The sequence below is a fragment of the Stegodyphus dumicola genome, chromosome 3, assembly GCF_044657685.1.
Source record: "Stegodyphus dumicola isolate Sdum_Otavi_A_Nest chromosome 3, ASM4465768v1".
Classification (NCBI taxonomy): domain Eukaryota; kingdom Metazoa; phylum Arthropoda; class Arachnida; order Araneae; family Eresidae; genus Stegodyphus; species Stegodyphus dumicola.
In genome coordinates this window covers 110,909,221-110,934,345 of record NC_140770.1, presented here as the reverse complement: position 1 = coordinate 110,934,345, position 25,125 = coordinate 110,909,221, and the positions used below count along the sequence as shown (strand labels likewise).

Below are 25,125 nucleotides of genomic sequence, written 5' to 3'. Positions count from 1 at the left end.
GAAATACCTGTACACATTTTTCTTTCTAAAAGATAACAGAATATTTTTCATTTTTCATATTTTAATCTTTTTTTAATGTTATTTTGTATATGAAAATAATCATTTTTAATGCATATACATACCTGCCAACCTCTAAAGATAAAAATTCAGAAGATTTCTCCCCCAAATTCAGAAGAACACGAAGAATTAATATCATGCTTTGATATTAACAAAATAACAATTTATAAAAATAGAAAAAAGAAAATTGTACTTACATTAGTAAATCTCAATTAAGTAGTAACTAAAAAATTTATTAGGAAACATAAAACAAGAGCTTAATATTACACAAAAAATTATTGCAATGAATTTAGAGTGCATTTTTTGGCTTTAGCCAAAAATTTTTGGGAAATTCATAGTTATTTCCTTTGAAGGATTCTTTAATTGTTGGAAATTCGGCTTTGTAGGCAGGCCGAAAATATTGAGAATACGGTTTTTTTTAACTCATTTCGTAATAACGACGTATTAAGAAAATTCGTAGCACGTGAAAACAAAAAACAAACAGAATGCGAAAATCCACGCTCACTGAGTAATTCCCTTGTTGCTGAAGCGAACACAAAAAAAAATAATCTGGCGCCCACAAAGAAAAGAGTGGGAGAAACAAGTTCAGCGCATTGGATTGGCTGGTTAAGCAGCGAGTTGGGAGAACCCGCAGGTTACTGGATTCGAAGTAGTCGGTAAAACACGATGCAATTGGCGAAAAATTCTAAAATTTCGACAAAAATCACTAAAAACACTTGGGGGGGGGGGGGGGAAATGTAAAAAAATGGATTACGATCGTAAAATCGTAAAAACAAACGCATTTTCGTAAAAATTACGAAAAATTCATAAAAGTTGGCAGGTATGCATATATAACAAGCAAAAATTTTCATTTTAATGTTCACTTCCTATACTGGACAAGAATTAAGTAAAATAATTGTCTCCATCTTACTTACGAACTTTGGCTTTTTTTCTATTTTGTTTTAGAGGAACTACAGAAAAGCTCATGAACAATTTGAAACAGCATATAGAATTTTCTTATCTTCAAAAAAGGATTACGCAAAAGCAGCAGAGTTACACAAACTATGCAAAATCATGTGTGGAATAGGGAGGGCACATCTCAGTTTCAATAAACTAATAAAGGTATTGCAAGAGCCTGAAGAATCAGCATTAATTCAGATTACTGATTGGAGGAATAAAGGAGGTATTTTTAAAGGTGATGTCATGGAGAGAAAGGATCATTTGATTGATTTGGAAGAAAAAGAGAAAATTGAAAGTGAATCTAAAATTTCCATATTAATAGAAAAGCTTACACGAAAAGAACTCAGTAATGATATATAAGAGAAAATATAGAAACATTTAAGAAGCAGTACATTATATAAAAGCATTTTAAATAAATATGAGTAATTTTAACTAGTCAGTTACTTTATGATAATAAAAAATTTGATTTAATTTGTTAATAAAAATGCCTTTTAAAAATTAGCAACAAAATAATACATAAGTGTATTTTTTAAAAATTTACACAAAATATTTTAATAATTTATTATGCAAGAAATATTAAAATTATTGAAATGGTTGAAAAAATTTATTTGTACAATATACAAATGACAAATGACATATTAAAAATATTTTAGAGATGCTTTCTTCTTCTTCTTCTTCTTTTTTTTTTTTTTTTTTTTTTTTTTTATTGTTCTGCATCTTCAAACTGTTCTTCATCCATATCTGATTCATCTTCTACAACTAGAAGAAAAAGGATAAATAAATAAAAAGTGTATTTCCCTTCAAACCTATGCTGTACATTAGATCAATACAGCAGCAGAAACCCTTGAAAGAAAGCAAGTTAAATAATGATCTGAAATTTATGCCATTATGTTAAAAAAATTAAAAACATATAAAAAAGACACCAAAATATTTCAGATGATAGGCAAACAGTTACATTTTATTAGGATTTTTTCAAATGATTCTGATCATAAATGTCAGATTTTTTTTTAAAAAAAAGGTCATTTATTTTTCAGAAGTTTACTTGTACCTCCAAGATTTTCTTTGTTTTGTCACAATTTTTAACGTGATCCTTTTTAAGTGACTTTAAAAAAGTTTTTAAAATGCAAAATAATAATAATAATAATAACAGTGATATAAGACTGTAAAATATTCTCAATAAATAAATAAAACACATACATACACACGCAAAAAAAAGTATTAGTTGGAAAAAAAAAAAAAAAAAAGGGAAACAATTAAATAAAATAAGAAACTTAAAACTTTTTTCCTCATTCCTTACAATTATACAATGCATGGTCATCAACATTTTGAATAGCACAAATCAAAAATGGGTTTATATGAATGAAAAACTGTATCAATGTTACAGCTGATTTTTTTTTTAAAGTAATAAAATAACTTATTTCCATACACAAATATTTTGTGCATTATTTTTTTACATAAATACAAGTTTGGTTTGCTTTATCATAGTGAAATTCATTCTTATTAAGTGCTCTGAATTTACATAAATACCTTTTGTATTATATAATTTTTATTACATTAAAGAATTAACATAAGAGAAATTCAAAAATAAGGACTGGTTAATAAGGTCAATAAGTTAGGACTTAAGTTAAAGACTGGTTAATAAGGACTGGTCAATTAACTATGGCAATTGATAATTTTGGAATATAATAAGGAATAATCCTAACTAAAAACTTTTATTTTCTTATATGTGGAATATGCCAGCTAATTGGAATTCTAGTCAAACTAAAGAAATGACTCACATGGCATTCCAAATTTGAATATTTTAAAAAACTCTGAAAATTAATAAACAGAATAGCATGTCTACATACATTTAAAAAATTACTTTTTGTGCAAAGTTTTTAAAATTTTTCAGAAAACATTTTAATTATTTCATGTAAACTAAAAATGTCTGCAATGACACTTATTGTACTAGCAAAGGTTTTTTATAAAATTTGCAAGGTTATAACATTGCATTCTTTTTTCAAGTTTTTCTAGGTGTATCAATCATGGTAGATTTGCTTAAAAAGAGCTCCTTTCACAGCCCAGAAGCACAATAGTTCATAAGTGAAATATGAATGGCAATTGCACAAATGTGTCGAAATTCTGTTATATGGCTACATACTGTTGGGGGGGGGAGAATTTCTTGTGTAAATAAGACTTAAAATATTTTCCTGGGAAGTATGATGAATTTACTTTATCTTTCCTCCCTCTTTCTTATATTTTTTAATATGTCCTTGTAAAAGAAGGCTGTAACGATCATAAACTCTCAATCTTTTCCTATATTGTTGATCAAGATCTGTACATCATCTTCTCCAGTTTTCGAAAATAAACACTTTTTTCTGGGAAGGATGAACGGTACTTTAGATAAACTAATGGTCACAATGTGTTCCACTTATCTTCAGCTAGATCATGTTTGCTCAGGGCTCTCATTTATTTTCAGCACTCTGCCACATGCCTCAGCAAAAGTCGATGTATATTCAGTGTTTTAGTATTTTTAAACCGTAAAACTTTATTACTTTTCACTTGAAAAACACTCAACAGTATGCCCCTTTTTTAAGCATTTGTTTGGAGTCAATGAATGCAAAAGTAATGGCTGATAACTTTCATTCATTTCCCCCTTCCAGATCAATAATAATATTTTAGCATTTGCAAATTTTAATACTGTGCATTTTGCAATGTTTCTGAATTGTGAAATAAAAATGCTTATCATTGGAAAGGGCAAAAATATATTTTTCATAGTTTGTTTATATGCAACATTTTGAAAGAATAAATTTCTATGTAGGAGACAAAATTTCTCCTTTATTGCCATACATTTTTAATCTACAGTATTTATATTTTTAAAATCTTTTCTTTAAATTGTTCTTAAAATGTGTTAGCACCGACTGTAGTTGATTTAATACTGCAATGGCATGAAAAAAGTATTTGTTCAGTCACACGATTGCATCTATAAGATGTGGCAGGTTTTTATTTTAAAAGTTTTGTTTTTTGGCCAACCACAATCAATTTTCGAAACTTTCCTAATATTTTATACTGAGAAACTGAAGTGTGAGGGGGAGATTTTACATTTATCAAAGAACTTTCAAATACAATGAAAATAAAATGAACCATAACTGTGCATAGAAAACTTAACAATGTATGAGTTATAGATTAAAAAGCAAAATTAAATACAAATATTTGCATATTCAACATCAGTAGAATTTTTGCAAAATGCTCTATGAGTCTCTTCACTTGAATAGAAACTGAATTTGCACAACTTGAATTGCAATTACAAATGCAGGTATTTCTGCTCTACTTTACCATTACTATTATTATTAAAGAATTTTTCACCAGAAATTTTTTACATAGCATTTCCTTTCCTTTCAAGATTTTGCGATGAATAATTCTTCTCGAATTACATTAAATAAAGATAATCTAAACTTAGATAAATTAAAAACCAAGCAATAAGGGGGGAAAAAAGAAAGAAAAAATCTCCCAGTTTTACCAGGTGGATTGGCAGCTCTGTATATGAAGTAAATAGCCAAATGTAAGCACTGGTGCATAAAATCATATTTTGGGTCTTATGGAAAGTTCTGCAGTTTTTTATGATAAATGCAAACGAAACAGTACAAAAATGCAAGAAAATTTTATTGAATTGCATAAACACCATTTTGTTTCTCCAAAGAAGTGATATATGCAGACTATTTGAAGCAACTTGAAGAGATGAGTATGAAAGGTGACACAAAATATCCATGCCATACTCAAGAAGTCTTGGTCTGACCTTCGGACTGGTGGGCTGAGCAATATCATAATAGAAGTCAACACCTTGATAACTGATTACTTCTGGGAGTTTTGCTTTGATTTCTGTTTTTAAAATTGCAATTTATAAATAGTATTTATCCAAATTCATCATGTGATTTTGTGTAAATAGTTCATACAACCCCTTTTGACGTTAATTACGGAGGTTCACTTTAGCTTATCCATGATATTTTCCTCGAACTATTATTGTATAGTACCTTCTTCTCATCTTCAATAATGAGCCTTTTCCAAAAAGGAGCCTCTTTATTTCATTTCAGCAAAGAATCACATGCTAAAATTCAAGCAACGTACTCTGCCCTGCTAAAAATATAGAGAACCTGTATATCATAGAGGTTTACATACTCAATCTTTTTCAAATGATCATAAATTGTACTTTTCAGAATATTTAGTAATAAAGATTTTCAAAAATAGCTTCTTTTGATAGGTCTTTGTTTACAGAGTATGGTCCTTCAGAGTAGGCATTATCTTCAAGGATAAAATTTCTGCACTTCTGAAACCATCTTTGAACTTTGTCATTAGGAAGAGCACTTTGTTCATACACAAAATAAATTTTACAAGCAGTTTGACTAGCATCCTTTTCCTTTTTTTAAATAAAAGAGTATAACATGATCAAGTAAACTTGTAGAAAAAAACGTACTTCAATTTGAAAAATTGCATAACTTTCTGGATGAACCAATACATCAAATAGGAAGAAATTTGTAGCATAACATTAAGATATAAAAATGTATAAGTTTAAAATTAGAAACTTATATTCCTTCTTGCTTTAAAAAAAAAAAAAAAAAAAAAAAAAAAAAAAAAAAAAAAAAAAACAGAAACTATTAGATATACCGAAATTACCATCATCCATTTCTTCAAGTGTACCATTTGCATGTTGAATACTAATTGGAGGTAAAACAATTTCATCATCGTCATCATCTGAAATTATTTACGAGTGTTTGAAATTTCAAAACATAAACTTTAAAAAGTATCACTACCAAAGATTTATAAATACATATAAAAAATATCACAGACATATTAAAATCAACCTTAAGAAATAAATAAAAAATTCTATTGAAGAATCTTCTTTCAACCTTTATAAGTTTGCAAAAAAACACATTCTTTTCAGCGCTGTCTTTTTTTCCCCCAAGGGGGGGGGGGTAAAATCATAATAGTCTTTACTTAAATTTCTTTGAAATACACTGAAATTTTATTAGTCCATTCTATACATATATAATATAAAACAAGTATGCTAAATCTGTAATAAATTGGAGATGATATGGATTGGGTATGTTTGGAGAATAAACATGTTACTTATTATTATGTTTATACATTGTACTTAAAACATGCAAAACATTTATCTGCTCAAAACTATGCATATTAGAGTCAAGCTGCCTGAGAAGTTTTTAACAATAAAGAACTATTTTATTATGTTTAGGGGGGAATTATTTAAATTTAATTCTTTTATACAAATAAATAAAATTGCAAAAAAAATAGATTAAAATTGTGTATCCGCTTAGTGAATTTTCAAATAAAAATATTATCTGGTTGACTGTTTTTTACATTTAGACTGTTTGACTGTTTTTTACATTTTTATGCATTTTTCTTTATCTATCCCATCATATGAGCCTTACATCAACTGTTTCCATACACATGTGTAACCATCTCGAGTGCTAATCAAATGCTCACATTACAAAGTAGTTCGAATATCAATCTGTTGCATGGAAGCCCTTTTGCAACAGTGGTATGATATTTGATTGTCATATAACAAACCTAGGATCAAATTCCGAGGTTATCATCTTCAAGGGCAGGCTATAAGCTCATGTGCTACTGCACTTTTCACTGGTATTAATAGATGGCGACATTAGCAAGCAACTACATAAGAAGCAGCACCAAGCAAGTATACCACCACATAATGACTAGACATGCAAATAATGAATGCTTTTACTTTGCATTCTAAATGTAAAAAACAGTCAACCAGATAATATTTTTATTTGAAAATTCACTAAGCGGATACATAATTTTAATCTCATATTTTTTTTGCAATTTTATTTATTTGTATAAAAGAATTAAATTTAAATAATTCCCCCTAAACATAATAAAATAGTTCTTTATTGTTAAAAACTTCTCAGGCAGCTTGACTCTAATATGCATAGTTTTGAGCAGATAAATGTTTTGCATGTTTTAAGTACAATGTATAAACATAATAATAAGTAACATGTTTATTCTCCAAACATACCCAATCCATATCATCTCCAATTTATTACAGATTTACATAGTCACTATTAAATTTTATTTATTTAAAAAACTGTTAAAAAGCAATTAAAATCACAATCTAATAACATTTCACATTTTAAAATATATCATTTATGATAGTAATTCTTAAACGATATCAGGATAACTATAAGCAACAACAACAAAATATTTATTCATCATTTTAATTTGAAAACTTCCCAGATATTTTGGCTAATTTTTATCAATATCCTTCTCTTTAAGCATTTTTTCTAACACTATAAAAATTTTCAGTAATAAAATCAAATGTTCCCACTAGTTTCTGCTTCATCTCCTAACTTGTCAATGGCTCAACAATATTTCTTTGAAGAATAATTTTCTTTCTCTTTATGCATTCAGTTTTTTACTCAATATGTTTCCTCTTTATTTTGGAATTTTTAGATTTAATTAAAGATTTCCGTTATTCTAAAAGACTTCATGTATTTAGAATGTATAGAAGAAACTGCTAATTTTGCTTCTTTATTAATATGAACATTGGGAACAAAAATGAAATGATACATGATCAAGGCCTATACCAATGACAAAGTGGCAGAATTTTTAGAATTTAGTGAAGCACTGAGCAACAAAATACAGGAATGGCAAAACTTCCAAGATTTAGGAAGGTATTAGCAGAATTTAGGACTCACAAAGATTGAATCAGATGAGAAAATGCCTAGTGCCAGCCCTGTGTATGATGCGTTAATACTTAACAGATTAATCTTTTAATTATCAGTTTTCAATTTCTTTATTAATCGAAAAATTCCTTTTTGCAGATGCCTACCCATGTGACAAGATTAGAAGCATTTTGGATATTTTCCGTGCTTGTGTCTAGTGAAAGGAAGAGAAAATAAAGGAAAGGTACACTTATGAAAAGAAAGATTTCTAGAACAAGAAGTAGAAATTTCAAATAATTATGTATTCATTGTTCTTCCAAAAAGTAAGAAATTCATCATAAACTTCCCGTAAAATACATCCATTGCGTGATAACACCATGAAGGTATTTTTCACTTTAACACATTTCTCTGGAATCACAGGTCTATAAATCTTGTTTTCAAATCCTTCCGAGGTGCAATATCTAAAATCTGAACGAAAAATTATCTCTTCCTATTCTATGACAGCAAAAACCTACAAGTTCCCCCCCCCTCAATTCAGACAAGAAAAGTGTAAAATGAATTTTATAAAGAAAACTGATACACATTTTGAGACTTCTGAATACTCTGAGACAATTACATTGGAAAAAACTCTTGCCATGAAAAATATAAAATTTTATAGTAACTACATTAGTCATTTTGCTTTTGCCAGGGCGTATTTCGGAAATTGTGCTTTATAGCATTTATCATCTTATTTACTTTTCAGGATCAAAATATTCTAATACTAAGATGACAAAATGGAAAGTAATACCACTTTATAATATGGCAGGTAAAAATCAAAGTGTCTCTTTAATGTAACTTCTTAAATATATCTTATTATCATTATTTTAATCAAATTTATCAGTATTATAATGTTTTAAAAAAACTTATGGACCTTTAAAGGACCGTTCAAACCTTGTCTAATATACATATTCTAAGTCGCACTTTCTAGACAGGAAAAACATTAGTTGAATTTCATCAATTAGCCAACTAGAACAGGAGTTATAGAACTCTCCCTCTCTTCTTCCTGATAACAGTGTACATTTAAGAGCATTTGTAGAAGGGCTTTACAATCAAACCAAAATAAACTAAACATTAGTGCTAGGCAACCAAACCTTGCACAAAGATTTTTGCCTAAAATTTTGTCTTCTAACTTTTCAATCTGATGACAACATTAAGATGTAATAAGAATTAACAATCACACTGCAGCAAACAAGAACTGACATCTGGTTGATGATTTCAGTGTGTCAGTTGCATATGCACAAATTTATCTTCCTTGATTGGCTATGGCTTAAATCCTGCCCTACGGTAGTGAATAAAGCTAATGGCTTTTATACCTTATGACTATGACAGCTAAAATAGCATGGTGAATACTCTTTTACGCACTTTTTTTCAAATGGCCACATACTTCCACCACTGGTCACTTAGTTGCCTTATTTATAACAGCATTTGCACATCAGTGTTATTTCAGAGAGAAAACTATGGAGCTTTACATGAAATCTGCGCTAGCAAACAGCCTCTGTACATTGCTATACTATTCAGGGCAACACATTTACACACTAGAACATATAAAATTGTTTTTCTACCTTAATTCCTTAAAAACCTTTCGAAAGCTAGTTAACATTAGATTCTTTTTTATGACATATAAGTAAAATTTACTTAAAAAAAATTTAAACGTGAAAAATATTTTATTTAACTGTTACCTTCATCTTTCATAGGCGAGTCTGGGTGGAGAGCTTGACAGTCACATAATGCTTTATACATAACATCCACTGAAAAAAGCAATAATTTTATATGTAAGCTTGTCATAATTATAAATAAATTGAACATAAAAATGACAATATTCCTTTGAAACAAATTCATGCACCTGACATTTGTTATAACAGGTGAAAAACTAATTTAACTAGTAAGCTCCCGGATTCTCTGATGAATCAAATGACTGAACGTGATGTTAATGCTAAAGTTGGAAATAATAACTAAAATAAACAATCAGTTACAGAAAAATATTATAAACTTACACATGTTTTTATTGTCTGGAACAAAATGCATTTCTGCTGGTTCTAATGAGTCAGCATCTTCCTCCTCAACTGCTAAATTGTTTAGAGCTGACCTAAGTTCTTGATCCTCTGATACTTCCTCTTGAATCTCTGATACTTCACTTATAGCTATATTTGAATGTACATAACAGAAAAATGAATATGAAGCAAAATATTAAAAAGGCAAACAGATATTACAATCTTTGTGTGAATTAATAATGTTATAAGTTACTCATCTTTTAACTCAAAGTGATACATATACTTACAAATGATTTTACCTTCTTCAGCTAAAAATATCTCAATGTTACGGGGAGGGGGGATGCAGCTGAAAATTAGCATTTTCAAACTTGTAAACATGTAACAGAACTCCTAAAGGGGGGAATATGTATGTTCCCAGAATTTTAAAAAACATATTTTCTAAAACTTACAAAAATGTTGCCATGCTGGCAAGAAATCATCAAATATTACTAACCTCTCTGTCACAAAAATTTAATTAACTCCAACAGCCTATAACTTTGGCTATCCTTAAACAATTTTTACAATTCTAATGTACAAATATTACAAAACAGTAAAGTACTTAACATGTGATCAAAAATTAAATATTATACAAGATAAATAAACATAAAATGACATCTGAATAATGTGTATAAGGCAAAAAAGACAAATTTATCCTAAAAACAGATATGCCTCTAGCATAAAATAAAGTACAGAAAATATTTTGTAAATTATAACAGTGTACAGACCATACAGTACAAAACTACGCATTAAAATTATTGACTTTTTCTATTCTTGTCAACGATCAATTGTTATTAAGCAGCGTAAATATCGACAATGTTTTAATTGAAGTGTATTGTTTGGTGCAGTGTTATGGCCAATAGAGTTATCGGCCCATATTTTTTTGAGAATGAGGATGGAACGCCAGAAACTATTTCCATAGCTTCTTACAGAACAATGACTGAAAACTTTTTGCGGCCAATGGCGGAACAGAATCCGTTTTTTTTTTTTTTTTTTTTTAAATTTTTTTTTTTTTATGGGGATATTTAAAAGACAAAGTGTATGTTAATAAACCAGAGACTATTAGACAGCTGAAGCAGAATATTTGAGATGAAATATTGAGCCTTCAACCGGAAACATTACGTAGTGTAATGGAAAATGCATTAAAAAGAGCTAATTTCTGCATCGAGAAAAATGGTGGACATTTGTCTGATGTCACATTTCATATATAATTTCCATAAAATATATTTAATGTATAAAAAAATTAATTAAAATAAATTATTATTACAAGAGTTAACAGTGTTTAACATTAGTAGGTCTTATTTGGCCCACCTCGTATATGGTCTAATGATTTATACCTTTCTGGGTATCTGAACATTAGCCTGCACACTTGGATACAATGCCAACAATACAACCCTTTCTAATAGAGCTACAGAGGGTGTTTATGCATTTTTAGAACAATTTTAATAAAGAATTAAAAGGGTAAAAAAATGCAAAAGTGCTGGAATAAAAATTTCTGGCAATAGCTTGTTATTTGAAATGAGAAATATAGTTTGTTACTTTTAAATTTACTCTCCTTTCAAAATGTTGCATGTAAACAAGCTGTGAATTGAAGGATATGGTTTTGCACTTTCTGAAGAAAAATATTCCTGTACTTCAAAAACATTGCAAAACCCATTGTATTAAAATTTCTAAGTGCAAAATAAGCATTATTATTAATCGAAAAACTGCCAAGCATTAATTCTACATGGAAAGGAGACATCAAACAAATACCCAAAAAAAGTATGTACTATTTTTTTTATTTTTTTTTTTATTGTTTCTTAAGTTAAAGCACTGGTAATAAGAGAAAATCCACTTACACTGAAACCAACTGCAAAATCTTTAAATACTTTGTACCAACAGGTAAATAAAATAAGACTTACAACTTAAGAAAAGTTCAAAACCATAATGTTCACCAGCTTTTTGCCGAGGTATGTGGCTCAATGAGAACAATTTATGGAACCTGCATGAAAAGTACTTAACAGAAGATAAATGGAAATACACAGTGACCGTTCATGAAGCATGGGTTAACTTAAATGAATGTGACAAAAAAAAAAAAAAAAAAAAAAGTAGTGGAGCAGAAATACAAATCTATACCTCTGGAAATTTTACTAAAAGCTCTTTTATAACGGAAATAACGATGCAGAAGGGGGGGGGGGGAAGGCTATAAAAAATACTCTTCACATTTTAAAACATCAATTAAATGGCCTCAAAATCATTCACAAAATGTGCAAATATCTTTTGTATAATGCCTTTCTTGTTCGCATTATGACAACTTTAAAAGGCCCAAACACCATTTCTTAAAAAGATCTGACTTTTATTTCGTTTTGGCATTGTGCATCGAAAACTTTAAACGTCTGAATCACTTTTTAAATTGTTGCAACCAAATATTACTGCCCTGTATTACACTTAAATAAATTAAATAATGAAGAATCTGCATAAATGTATCTATGTTTCTCGTATTGTGGTAAAACAATGGTACCTACAGCCATAAAATTTTGAATAACATATATCTCGACCCAAATATGGGCATCTGGAAGCCCAAATTTGGAGTTTGTCTTATTATCTATTTCATATTTTGTAAAGCATTTATGAGTTTTTGATTAAGAAACTCAATGATTTCAAAGCAAGCAATGGCAAAACTGTAGTGAAAATTCTTAAGATATGCTTTTTAAAAACTATTTTGCGATATTGCTGTTTAATTGAATTTTATGGTTTAAATGCAAAGAACACAATATTTAATAAATAAAGGTAACACACAAAATGTTAAAGAAACTCCCCCTTTGAGAAAGTCTGAAAGCTTTCAGATCTCCTTTTTATTATTTTTTTAATTTTCATATAAATGTGAGTGTGTGTATATATATATATATCTGTGTAATGAAAGAAAATTTTAGAAGTACTGATGTAAGAACACTGAGACATAGAAACATAGCAATGTTGTTTGGCATAGAACGTAGTGAAGAGGAAACTTGGCAGCCGAGGCTGATTAAATCTTGATTTTATTTCAACAAACGTGCTGTGGCCACAAATAACTTCGCACATTAATTGTGCCTATTTTAAAAACATTTATATTTTTGATACTGTTGCGATAGGAAGAGGGCACAGTGAAATTGTATCCATGGAGCACATGGAGAGAAGCTAAAGTGTGCATATATACAATATCGAAGCTCACAGAAAGAAAGGTTTAAATTAGAAAAGTTTAAGTTCTCGAAATCTGTAGTTCAAGTTTCCATTTACCTACGTCATCAGTGTTGCCAAGGCATGCAAGTTGGACTGATCTAGAAATGATGCAGTCCAGAAATGTTGTTATTATTTTTAGAATAGAAAGATGAAATACCCAAAATAAAAATGAGAAACTAAGAAGCTATTAATAAATTAAAGCTGATTTACATAGTTTTCTGATTTTATATATATATATAATAACTTGGAAATAGTTGATGGCATAGTGAGACATATAAAGAAGCAGAAAGTGGCCAAATTCAATTATCTCCTTTTTATTTGTGGTCAGCAAACGTTTTTCATTTATCCAACATAAATAAAATGGATGCCATAGCAGCCTTTTTTAAAGTCCCCCCTCTCCCCACATAGGTTCCAAAAAACTAGAAAACTAGGGAAACATATTTTTGAAGACAGCAATCAGTGGCAAGAGTAAAGCAAAGAGGAAAAGTGACGTATTCAGAAGAATTTGAGGAAGAGGAGTCCAAAAAGTTTCGGTTTCAACTGAAATCTTTAAGCTGATTAGCTAAAAGATTTTTGCACTGCAGTGTTATGTAAGAACACGTGATAGGGATTAATTTGGAAATGATGCACTTTAGATTAATTTAGCATAAATAATTACTATTTTTAGGACAGAGAGAGGAAGTACTCAAATTAAAATGAGGAATAAAAGGGATCATTGCCAATCAAAATTAGAAGTTTCCTTTACATATTTTATTTTTAGGAGAGAAAGCAAAGTACCCAAATTAAAATAAAGAATAAATGGGAATACTGCTAATAAATATCAGAAGTTTCTTTTACATATTTTTATCTTTATATGTGTGCGTGTGTGTGTGTCTCTCTATATATGCATATGTAATAAGTTTGGATGGTATGGTGAGAGAACTTAGTAGAGAAGACACCAATTATTTTTCAATCATGGTCAGAGTGGAATGAAATTAGACTGTAGCTGAAATATTGATTGCATAATAGACTGGAACTTGGAAAAAGTATGACTAGCTAGATGATTGAACACATTTCAGAATATAAACAATTCTTTAGAAGAATAAAACACAATTATATTTTAGAATGGTCGATGAAAATTGCACAGCGGTGAACAGATGTTAGCTGGCAACAGAACAGGAGGAAAAAATGATGCATATTAAACAGCAAGACTTATAAATATGCTTGAAATGCTTTGTTTAAATCTGTAAGAGAAACTAGGCAAAAACTTACAGCAATGCAGATTACTGCAGAATTAAGCTACTGCCAATTAAGTTAGAAATTTGTTAATGTTTCATCATTTTCATATTTTACATGCACATATATACTGTTTTAGCATTAACTTCAGAACTATTGAAGTAAATGCATAGCTATAGCGTGTACTAATTTGTAACCCCTATTTTGATAAAATGTTTTCAAGATAATATTTGTCATTTCATTTTAATTTTTACTTCATTTTGCATTTATTAGATTTGCCAACAAATGAAACAAAAAAAATCCATTATTTAAAAGTATGTGGTAAACTGCCAAAAAAGCACTAAGTATTTTCCAATTCCTATGCAACATGGAATTATGTATGATAGAAATGCAATGTTAACAACAGCTAATAAAATGTTAGAATAAGAACAGGGAATTTGTTTGAGAATAGTCACTTTCCTTTTCATTAGCTGAGTGAAGGAGAAAGAAGCCATAAAGAACAACACGCTATTTGATGTAGTTTTGAATGTGATTGTCAAACAATATTTGCTGGAATTTAGTAAACCTGCTTAAAGTCTCTGCTGACAATGAAAATATATTTCATCCCCAAAATGGGTCAAAAGATAGATAGTGGTGTAACAGTAATCGTCTGGTAATATGCAAGTACTTCCTGAACAGAAATATCTTCTTATAAACTTGTAAGGAATCAAAAGACATTCGTTTTATGTGTTTCAGTGGTGACGTTATCAGAATGTTCAGCTAATCAGAAGACTCCAGTTCAATGCTCAGCAAAGGTTCACTTTATTTTTCAAGATTTTCTTCCAAAAAACAATAATTCTACAATGATGCTAGAAGAAAAATGCAGCAGAAAACAAATAATTCATCACCAGCGAAATTCAGCTCACTGGATATCATCTTCCTTCTTGTGGGAGGCAATATGAGGAATTAAAAACATTTCCAACATACTGTGCAGTCAGCGCATTCTCTAATAATAAGATTTAGGTAGTGATAGTACAATTAATATATTTTTACAATCTTTTGTGCATGTATTAAAATTTTGGTACTATTTGGTTTCGAGGGCTGTAAAAAATCGCCAAACTATTGTTGATGCCAATGCTGCCAAAAATAATTGGGGCAACCCTAATAATTGCGGTAAGAAAGGAAGTATAATAGTAAATAACTATCTAAGATTGATGTTTTAATTTAGATGAAAGGTTAATTTTATATAATACTTTTTATTATTATAATTTATATGAAAAAGGCTAAACATTACTGAATGGAAGCAAAAGAGTAAATAACTATTTCAGATCATTATTATAATTTATATAAAAATTGCTAAACATAATTGAATGGATGCCTGCATTGCTATTTTGCTCCCGACTTATCGCTTGTAGGGTTTATATTTATTTTAACTAACATTTATTTTAAGTTTAAACTATCTTTCCTGTCAAGCCTTACTTTCCCCTGGAACTGCCAATGCCAGAGTATGTAAATTTTAGTATAACGCGCAAGGATTCAAATATTCAGCGGAAGTATTCTGAGTTAAATAGAAAGGAAACGAGTTCGAGGTGTGCTGTTCTTACTTCACGAGCGCGGAGGTAGTTAACCAGAAATTGAAGAACCCCGCGTTTCGGCCTGTGTGCTTGCCTGGAAGAATTGTTAATCGTTCAAGTGATCTTCAAGTTTGCTGAATTAGCAGCGGTATTGTAAAACGCGGTGATGTTAGTTACTTTTAGAGAGCCTCGTAGTTAGAGTCTTGTCATTAGTTTCTTTTCAGGTTATTATTTTTATTTTACCGCCGAGTTGGCGTAGTTTGTGAGCGTCAAGAGCACGCACTTGTAATTTATTACGTTGAATAAAAAGGGACTTAAACCCTTAACAAGACTCTGTCTTTTATCCAATTTCAACAGTCACCTCTTGGTTGCGTGCAAGTTGGAGGCGCACAACGCTACATTGGCGCCCGAACACTTATCGAACTGAAATGGCCGAAAATTGGATGGAAGCCGCTGGACAACACCAAGAAATGACAAGCAAATTGGAAGGATTTGGATACCTGGTCCAGACTTTGAGAGCGTCAATCAAGCCAAACGTCCATTTCGACGGAAAAATTTCGGTGGCGGTATTTCTAGAAGGTCTAGAAAACCACTTTCAGCTCTACCCTGTTCCTGAAAGACAAAAAGTTGCCATCGCCACATCCGCACTAAGAGGACAGGCCGCGCTATGGTGGAAAAATATAGGCAAATTTTTATTAGGGGAATTTGGAAGCCAGACATATACATTTGAAAATTTCAAAAAATCGTTAGTAAAGGCCTTCCCCATAGTGAAAGATCGACCAAGGCTGGAAGCCGAACTATATAGTTTCTATCAACGGGACATAGAAGAATTGACAGACTTTATTCTACGAAAAATTAAGCTGACGGATATGCTGTATGGGAAGAAACCCGATGCGGAGATTATTGAAATAATCTTACCAAGATTGTTACCCGCTGTTCAAGACTACTTCGAAATTAGAAACCCAAGCACATTGCAGGAGCTCTTTGAATTGGCGGTGAAGTTTCAAAATCGCAGAATAGCGGAAAAAGCTAGAGGGGCAACGTATTCTCAAAGTACCCGAAGGAAATCTTCAAATGAGGAAACCAGAAATGGAAATCGCTCTTATTGGGGAAAGAGCTATCAAGCTAACTCATCGAAACTCGAAGGTCAAGGCCCAAAAAGAAAATTCAAAAATAAACATCCGCGTCCCAGAAGGCACAAATTGAAAGAAAAGCTTTAAACGAGTAGAGGGGCCTGTGAAAGGGAGGGTCTAGACCCCGGAAGTTTTAAAAAAACCCTCAAAAAGACATTTAAATACGGTCATCGTAAAAAACTCACATCTACCAATTATACAAGTCCTGGTTGGCGATGTACCAGTAGAAGCCCTCATCGATACAGGAGCAGAAGGAAATTTTATGAGCAAAAATTTCTTCAAAAAGAATTTTTATAGGGTACGATTATTTAAAACCAAAAATACGGAAATTATAGCGGCGCAAGGAAAAACATGTCACTGCATCGGGAAATTATCATTAAACATACAGGTAAAAGAGGAAAGCCTCAAAGTATTAATTTTTGCAGTGAAGAATCTGCAAAATCCTCTTATTTTAGGTATGGACTTTTTAAGGGCCGCGAGGGCCAAGTTGAATTTTCAAGACAGTTCCGTGGTGCTGGAGATGGACCAGAGGGTGGTGTGGTAACCTGTGGAGAAACCGCAAGTGGACCTTAGCCATCTGAATGACAATGAAAGGCAAGCCATCCAGCAAGTGGTGAGTAATTTTTCTAACTTGTTTTCAGAAAAGCCGGGAAATTGTCAAATAGTTACGCATAAGATACAATTAACTGCCGAAAAACCTTGTAGGACTAAACCTTACCGCTATGACAAACAAAAAGATGTAATCATCGAAGAACATATTCAGGAGATGTTAAAGAATAAAATAATAACGCCCATAAATAGTGAGTACGCGAGTCCAGTCGTACTATGTAGGAAAAAGAACGAGTTTCCTCCTTCGGATAAAAGGGATTGGAGGTTTGCTATTGATTACAGAAAACTAAATAGTATTACTAAATTCCCAGTTTACCCTTTGCCGGTTATAGAGGAAATTATTAGACAGATCAAATCGACAAGATACATGTCTACTTTGGACTTAACGTCTGGCTACTATCAAATAGCTATGAGACCCGAAGACATACATAAAACCGCGTTTATAACAAAATCGGGCACTTATGCATTTTTACACATGCCCTTTGGGTTGTGTGGGGCCCCATCAACATTCCAGAGAGCTATGGACATTGTTCTAAAGCCTGTCCTAGGAAAATCGACTTTAATTTATTTAGATGATATAATTATAACGAGTAGTACGTTGGAACAACACATTAATGATCTAGAACAAGTTTTTAAATTATTAAAAGAGGCCGGTCTTACAATTAACGCCTCAAAATGCAAGTTCGCAACTAAAGAACTTAAATATCTCAGTTATAAAATTTCGCAAAAGGGTATAGAAACGCAAGATTCAAAAATAAAAGCCATCAAGAATTTCCCACTGCCCAACACCACCAAGAAACTTTCTTCTTTCCTTGGGTTATGTTCTTACTATCGGTCTTTCATAAAAGATTTCGCTAATATTGTTGAACCACTCTTAGTAATCAAAAGAAAGAGAGGAAGCAAATACAGCATTTGAAAGATTAAAAGAAGCGCTCATCAATGCCCCTGTTTTAAAATTCCCGGAGGGGGACGAAAACCTGGAAATTGCAGCAGATGCGTCAGACTATGCGGTGGGTGCGGTTCTTATGCAAAATAGCCATCCTCTGGCATTTTTTAGTAAAACGTTGAATCAGACACAAAGGAATTATACAGCTACAGAAAAAGAAACATTAGCCGTATTAATGGCTGTACACAAATTTCGAGTTTATTTCGGCAAAGCACCAGTAACAGTCTTTTCGGATCATGTGGCTGTTGGTAGACTTTACTCGGGGAAAAACCTAACGCCCAGGTTAATAAGATGGGCTTTAAAACTCCAAGAATATAATATCAGAATAAAATATAAACCGGGTAAGGAAAACAATGTAGCTGACGCAATCTCTCGTATAAAACTCGACGATGAAGGAAATGAACTTAAATGCGCTGTGTTGACTTCAAAAATTTTAGATTCTAGAGATACGATTATCACTGAACTGAAAGCTGATCCTGAATTTGGAAATATCTATGCATATTTGAAAGACCCCGAAAGCTTTGAGCACACAGACATCGATGCGATAAGAAATAGAGCAGAAAACTATGAAATAATAGATAATTTATTATTTTATACGAAAACAACAAACGAAAATCTTGAGTACAAACCAGTCATCCCAGCCTCGCTTCGATTAAGCATTTTGAAGGAATTACACGACGCGAAAACAGCGGGTCATTTAAGGGTCAGAAAGACTTTAAAAAGGGTACGTGAGGCGGTATATTTCCCGCAATTATACAAAATAGTAACGGTGTATGTCAGGTCCTGCAATCAATGTCAGTTAATAAATGATATTAATTACAGCCCGGCCGGGTACTTAAATAGCATTCGCGCTACATTTCCGAATGAAATTTTAGGCATAGATCTTCTTGGTCCCTTCCCCCAGAGCGAGTTAAATAAAAATCGCTTTCTTTTAGTAATAGTAGATCATTTTTCAAAATGGACAGAAATTGTTCCACTTAAACGCGCGTCAGTCAAAACAGTCGCAGATGCATTCTTACACAGATACATTTTAAAATACGGTGCACCGATAAAAGTCATTAGCGATAACGTAAAACAATTCATTAGTCAAATATTTGAAAACATATGCACTGGACTTGGCATACGCCATATCAAAATGGTTCCGTATAGACCACAGGCAAACATAGCAGAAAGAGTGAATAAAAACATAGTAAAAATAATTCGCAGTTACGTGAGCACACATCACAAGCGCTGGGATGGCTACATAAATGAATTAGCTTATGCTTTAAGAACGGCAAATCACGATACTACGGGAAAAACCCCAGCAGAATTATTTTTAGGCCGAAAGTTAATTACGCCTTTAGATAAATTATTCTTTGTGCAACAAAGAGAGCAAGAGTTTAAACAGAAAGATGTGCAAAAACTTATTGATCAGGCGCTTAAAAGCTCGGATACGGCAAGAAATAAGCAAAAAGCATATTATGATAGAAAACGCCGTGAAGTAGATTTTAAAGTTGGGGATAAAGTATTGAAGCGGAAATTTTCTTTATCAAGTGCCCCAGACAATTTTACGGCAAAGCTAGCTCCAAAATTTGAAGGCCCCTATGTAATTCAGGAAATCCAAGGAGTCGTATTATACCTTAAAAACGAGAGAGGGGAGATCTGTAAAGCAAGTCCCGACCAGGTGAAAAAATACTATAATCCAAATGATTTTGAAATCCTTAAAAGTTTCTTGCAGGACTCAAGTCTAAATGAAGTAGAAGGTCCAGAAATAACAACAACTGTTCCACCACCCAAGAAGCAGAGAACTGAAGAGAGACCTAGCCCTTCTACAACCCGGATGACGGTACCAAAAAGAAAAAATAAAAACTTTCAAACTCCAGCATTTAAGAAAAACAAGAAGGCAGATGCACCGCGTAAAGAAACCATGGTAAAGAGCAAAACACCACATACAACGTATCGCAGGAGAAATTATACATCAAGGAGAACGCTCCCAGGGCCAGAGAGTCAGGTACCAGCAAGGCCGCCGTTCCGGAAACCGAAACGGCAACAGGAGGAACAAAAATACCAGGAACAACAGAAGAAAGTCAAGAAGGACTCCAGACCGGAGGACGTCAAGACCAGCCGTCCCATGGAAAAACGGAAACGACAACAACCCGACGAGTACTCCGCCAAGAGGGCGGCATGCAGAGGACGCAAAAGAAAAACTAATGTGGACGACACTCGGAGGTCAGTAAGGAGAAGATTGACGTCCATGAAACCTATAACTTGGGAACAATATTGCCAGAAAAGAATGATGGAGTTTCAATCATCGAAAACTCAAAGATAAGTTTAAATCTTCTATAAAATTTTTTTTCTTTTGTTCCGAAATGTTATGCATAAGTACGAAGTTCTATGTTTTGACGAAAGTCAATATGTCTCGGTTGAGACTTAGTTTTGTTTTACTTTATTTAGCTAAGGCAAAAGTATTATATTCTTTAAGTATAAAAGCTAAGAACAAGCATTTTCTGTTGGTCGAAAGACTAATTCTGTTATGTTAAAGCCAAAATTTGGCCGAAGATAAAAATAACTTCGTAGTCTTGTATTAATAAGAATTTTAGTTTCAGTGCCGCCAGCTTGGCGAAGAATGAGTAAAGTAAAAATTTATTTTCTCTTATTCATTTTATGGTAAATTGTAAAAATCATATGTATTAAAATTTTGTATATGTACATAAATACTTGAATGTTATGTAAAAGTAAAATTTAGTCTAGAAGCATAAAATTTTAGATGCTAAAAGTAAAATGCTCAAAGGAATGAATTCAAAATTTAAGTATTAAACTGTAGATAAAGTCATGCTTTAGAGCGAAAGCCTGCATGTTTAAAGATGAATGAGGGGGAAGTTAGAATGAATGTGTTTTGTAGGGTTCTCCACCTACACTTGAATTTTAAGAATGTTAAAATAGCTCATCGAGTTTTAGAATGTCGAGTAAGGTTTGTCTATTTGGTCATTGAATTCTAACAAATCATTGTGGTTAGGGGAAGTGTTGCAATACTAAAACACGAATATTTCCGTTTGACACCACACATGGTGGAGAGCCAGGGTAAAGTTAAATTCATGTTTGAATACTTGAATGAATGTGAATTAAGCAGTAACTAAGGAAAATAAATCGATCAAAAACAAAAACTTATTCAGTGTCAAGAAAGTGTAAATTATAATGTATTTAGAAAGATACTGATACTTATTCCTTCCAGATGCTGAAAGGAAGAAAACAGATTGATTGCTGAAGTCCAGGAAAGGTTGCTGTAAGAAGAGAGGGTTAAATAAGTATCTACAGAAATTTATTCTACCTTTTGTGAGAGAACAGTTTTTTTATGTAAACGAGGCTCTTAAATTTTAGTTCAGAATTGTGGAAACTTTTCAACAGGTCGTTTCTAGGACCTGCTTCCAAGTTTACCAAATTCTGGCAGCGGCAAATGTAGGGCTTATATTTATTTTAACTAACATTTATTTTAAGTTTAAACTATCTTTCCTGTCAAGCCTTACTTTCCCCTGGAACTGCCAATGCCAGAGTATGTAAATTTTAGTATAACGCGCAAGGATTCAAATATTCAGCGGAAGTATTCTGAGTTAAATAGAAAGGAAACGAGTTCGAGGTGTGCTGTTCTTACTTCACGAGCGCAGAGGTAGTTAACCAGAAATTGAAGAACCCCGCGTTTCGGCCTGTGTGCTTGCCTGGAAGAATTGTTAATGGTTCAAGTGATCTTCAAGTTTGCTGAATTAGCAGCGGTATTGTAAAACGCGGTGATGTTAGTTACTTTTAGAGAGCCTCGTAGTTAGAGTCTTGTCATTAGTTTCTTTTCAGGTTATTATTTTTATTTTACCGCCGAGTTGGCGTAGTTTGTGAGCGTCAAGAGCACGCACTTGTAATTTATTACGTTGAATAAAAAGGGACTTAACAAGACTCTGTCATTTATCCAGTTTCAACAGTCACCTCTTGGTTGCGTGCAAGTTGGAGGCGCGCAACACTACACGCTAAAGCATAATTTCATCTCGTTGGTTGTTCATACGTAATTTTCTATAATGAATGATGCCTTTTCTTTGAAAATATTCTCGGTAAAGTGCACAATCGCTCATTTATTTGTTCGGCGCTTTTTACAAGGGTAAAAATAATTGGATTTTTGTCAATTTTTACTTTTCAAGTGAAAATAGCTTGATGTGTACATAGATAAAGTCAAGGGTGTGTGCAGTGCCATTTTTGTGCAATTCTAGGATTTATTTTGGGGGTGAAAATAGGTCGATGTGCAGATGGATACAGAGTATGTGCAGTTCTTAAAAACGTGTCAAGCAGTGGATGATTCTGCACTTTACCCAAAATTCTATTGCCGACTTTTCGTCATGGGCAATTCCAAAATTGTTAAATCCATAGGATATATATATATATATATATAATTTATTTCCTAAACAGTATTGATTAATTGATTATATTATCTCCTAAGTTTAATTAAAGTAGAATTATTTTAAAAGTGTGCATCCATACTGGTAAGTTATATTTTGAAAGATGTTTTGAAGTAATTTGAAAGCAAAATGTTAATAATGTTTTAACGGGGACTGGAGTTAAATTATCACGAAGAATAATATTACAATTGTAAAAGTAAAAATTAAAACATGTAATTATTGTCATTGATCGGAAATTAGTTGACTTTTCAAGGGGAACAAACCAACTCCCGTTCAATGATCAATAATTGATAAAAATACGTAAATATGAAAGTGTTTCGTCTTTACTCGAGTTATAAGTTAAAGCCAAACCGGCAATTCTAGTCAGGCCAAATATTTCCGCGAATAGTTGTTACTCAAAGAACTTATTCTCATGAAGCATTTTAGTCAATTAGCCAGAAATTAATTAATTTCCATTCACTAGTAATTTAAAAAAAATCTTAACAGACGGTCTCTCTCAGATAAGAACTCCACAAAATACATCCCTCAAGAATTCCAAGTCCCACCCACTACCATAAATTTCTTTACCTAAGTCTTACCGACTGATATAATTCAAAGCCCCTACTGCCGCTAAGAATTTTCGGACACCCTACACTTCTGAGTCAGACACGAAGAGAACACATTGCCAACTCCCCCACTAGAAAGAATGTAAGTTACTTAATACCTTTCTGGCCTTTATATCTTCATGTACATTCACTGATCTTATTTATATTATTTTCTATTTTATTTTTATATTATTTTTATATTATTTTTATGTTCTCTTTGATTTGTTTTTACAAAGTTTGCATTATTTATCTTTTTTATAATCTTCTATGTTTATTTCAACTTTACTTTGATTTCGATTTCATAATGACAATTTCCAATGTTTAATTTCTACAAATAATATAGTACTCAAATACATAAAGATGATAGTGTCGGGGACGGTTACTCGAGTTTTACAGGATTTCTCTACAGTAATTGACTTTTACTCCAAATTGAATTGACTAAAATGCTTCATGAGAATAAGTTCTTTGAGTAACAACTATTCGCAGAAATATTTGGCCTGACTAGAATTGCCGGTTTGGCTTTAACTTATAACTCGAGTAAAGACGAAACACTTTCATACTTACGTATTTTTATCAATTATTGATCATTGAACGGGAGTTGGTTTGTTCCCCTTGAAAAGTCAACTAATTTCCGATCAATGACAATAATTACATGTTTTAATTTTTACTTTTACAATTGTAATATTATTCTTCGTGATAATTTAACTCCAGTCCCCGTTAAAACATTACTAACATTTTGCTTTCAAATTACTTCAAAACATCTTTCAAAATATAACTTACCAGTATGGATGCACACTTTTAAAATAATTCTACTTTAATTAAACTTAGGAGATAATATAATCAATTAATCAATACTGTTTAGGAAATAAATTATTATTAACTAACTTTGCAGCAATTGCGCAAGTAATAATAACTTGTATTCGCACTAAATATGGATTTAAGTTCATACAACATTATATATATATATATATTGTATGAACTTAAATCCATTTAGTGCGAATACAAGTTATTATTACTTGCGCAATTGCTGCAAAGTTAGTTAATAATAATTTATTTCCTAAACAGTATATATATATATATATATATATATATAACTAGTATTTCAATGGCGTCTTAAGAAATATAGAACTATATAAACTTACGCAACCTGAAATCAGCACGTACGCTACATTTGGTGCACTGTTAAATGGGCGCGTTTGCTAGATTTGGTGCTTTTGTGCATACATTCTCGCTGCAGTTTTTTTACAGCCCTCAAAACAGAATAGTACCAAAATTTTCAATGCTACTCTATATAATAAAAATAATAAGCTGAGTCTACAAGCCAATACAGTACAAAGTCTAATATCTAAATAAACTTTTTTCCCATGTGTAATTGAGGAATTGTGAATATAATACTGAAGAAAATGCAGGTGTTCTGTAAAATCAATTTTCTTCCAACTGAGATTCATGTATATCACTTTCAAGCATCTGCTGGCTACAAAATCACACATTTTTAACTACGTCAAAAAGCGTTTCTAATTCTAGAGCTGCAGTAGGATCTGCAAAGTGAAAGCATGATTCGATGTTAAGCCAATGAGAAGTGGAACTGCTGCTAAAAATGGATAAATGCATATCTATTTCAAATTTGTGCAAGGAGTATAGCATTGTAAAGTCAAAAGTATAGGATACAACATAACAGAAAAATAAATGTCTTAATTTTTTCTGCATTTGACATCCCACCCACAATGAATAACAAA

General features: G+C 31.7%; 2 protein-coding genes across 4 annotated transcripts in view; one reads left to right on the top strand and one right to left on the bottom strand.

Annotated features, from left to right (window-relative positions):
* Window positions 1–1,513, top strand: part of LOC118201783 (uncharacterized) — a 35,407-nt gene extending 33,894 nt beyond the window's left edge. The window contains exon 6 of the mRNA XM_085813188.1: window positions 1,003–1,513. Coding sequence (XP_085669314.1) covers window positions 1,003–1,356 — 354 coding nt within the window. The 3' untranslated portion in view covers window positions 1,357–1,513. The remainder of the gene's footprint in view (window positions 1–1,002) is intronic.
* Window positions 1,514–1,655: 142 nt separating this feature from the next.
* Window positions 1,656–25,125, bottom strand: part of icln (chloride nucleotide-sensitive channel icln) — a 43,610-nt gene continuing 20,140 nt past the window's right edge. For 2 of the 3 annotated variants that reach the window (XM_085813190.1, XM_085813189.1), the window contains exons 4-7: window positions 9,704–9,850; window positions 9,389–9,457; window positions 5,638–5,724; window positions 1,656–1,755 (exon numbers count right to left, since the gene is read on the bottom strand). In XM_085813190.1, the coding sequence (XP_085669316.1) occupies window positions 1,700–1,755; window positions 5,638–5,724; window positions 9,389–9,457; window positions 9,704–9,850 (359 nt within the window). In that variant the 3' untranslated portion in view covers window positions 1,656–1,699. The remainder of the gene's footprint in view (window positions 1,756–5,637; window positions 5,725–9,388; window positions 9,458–9,703; window positions 9,851–25,125) is intronic. The other variant, XM_085813191.1, reaches the window with a different exon arrangement.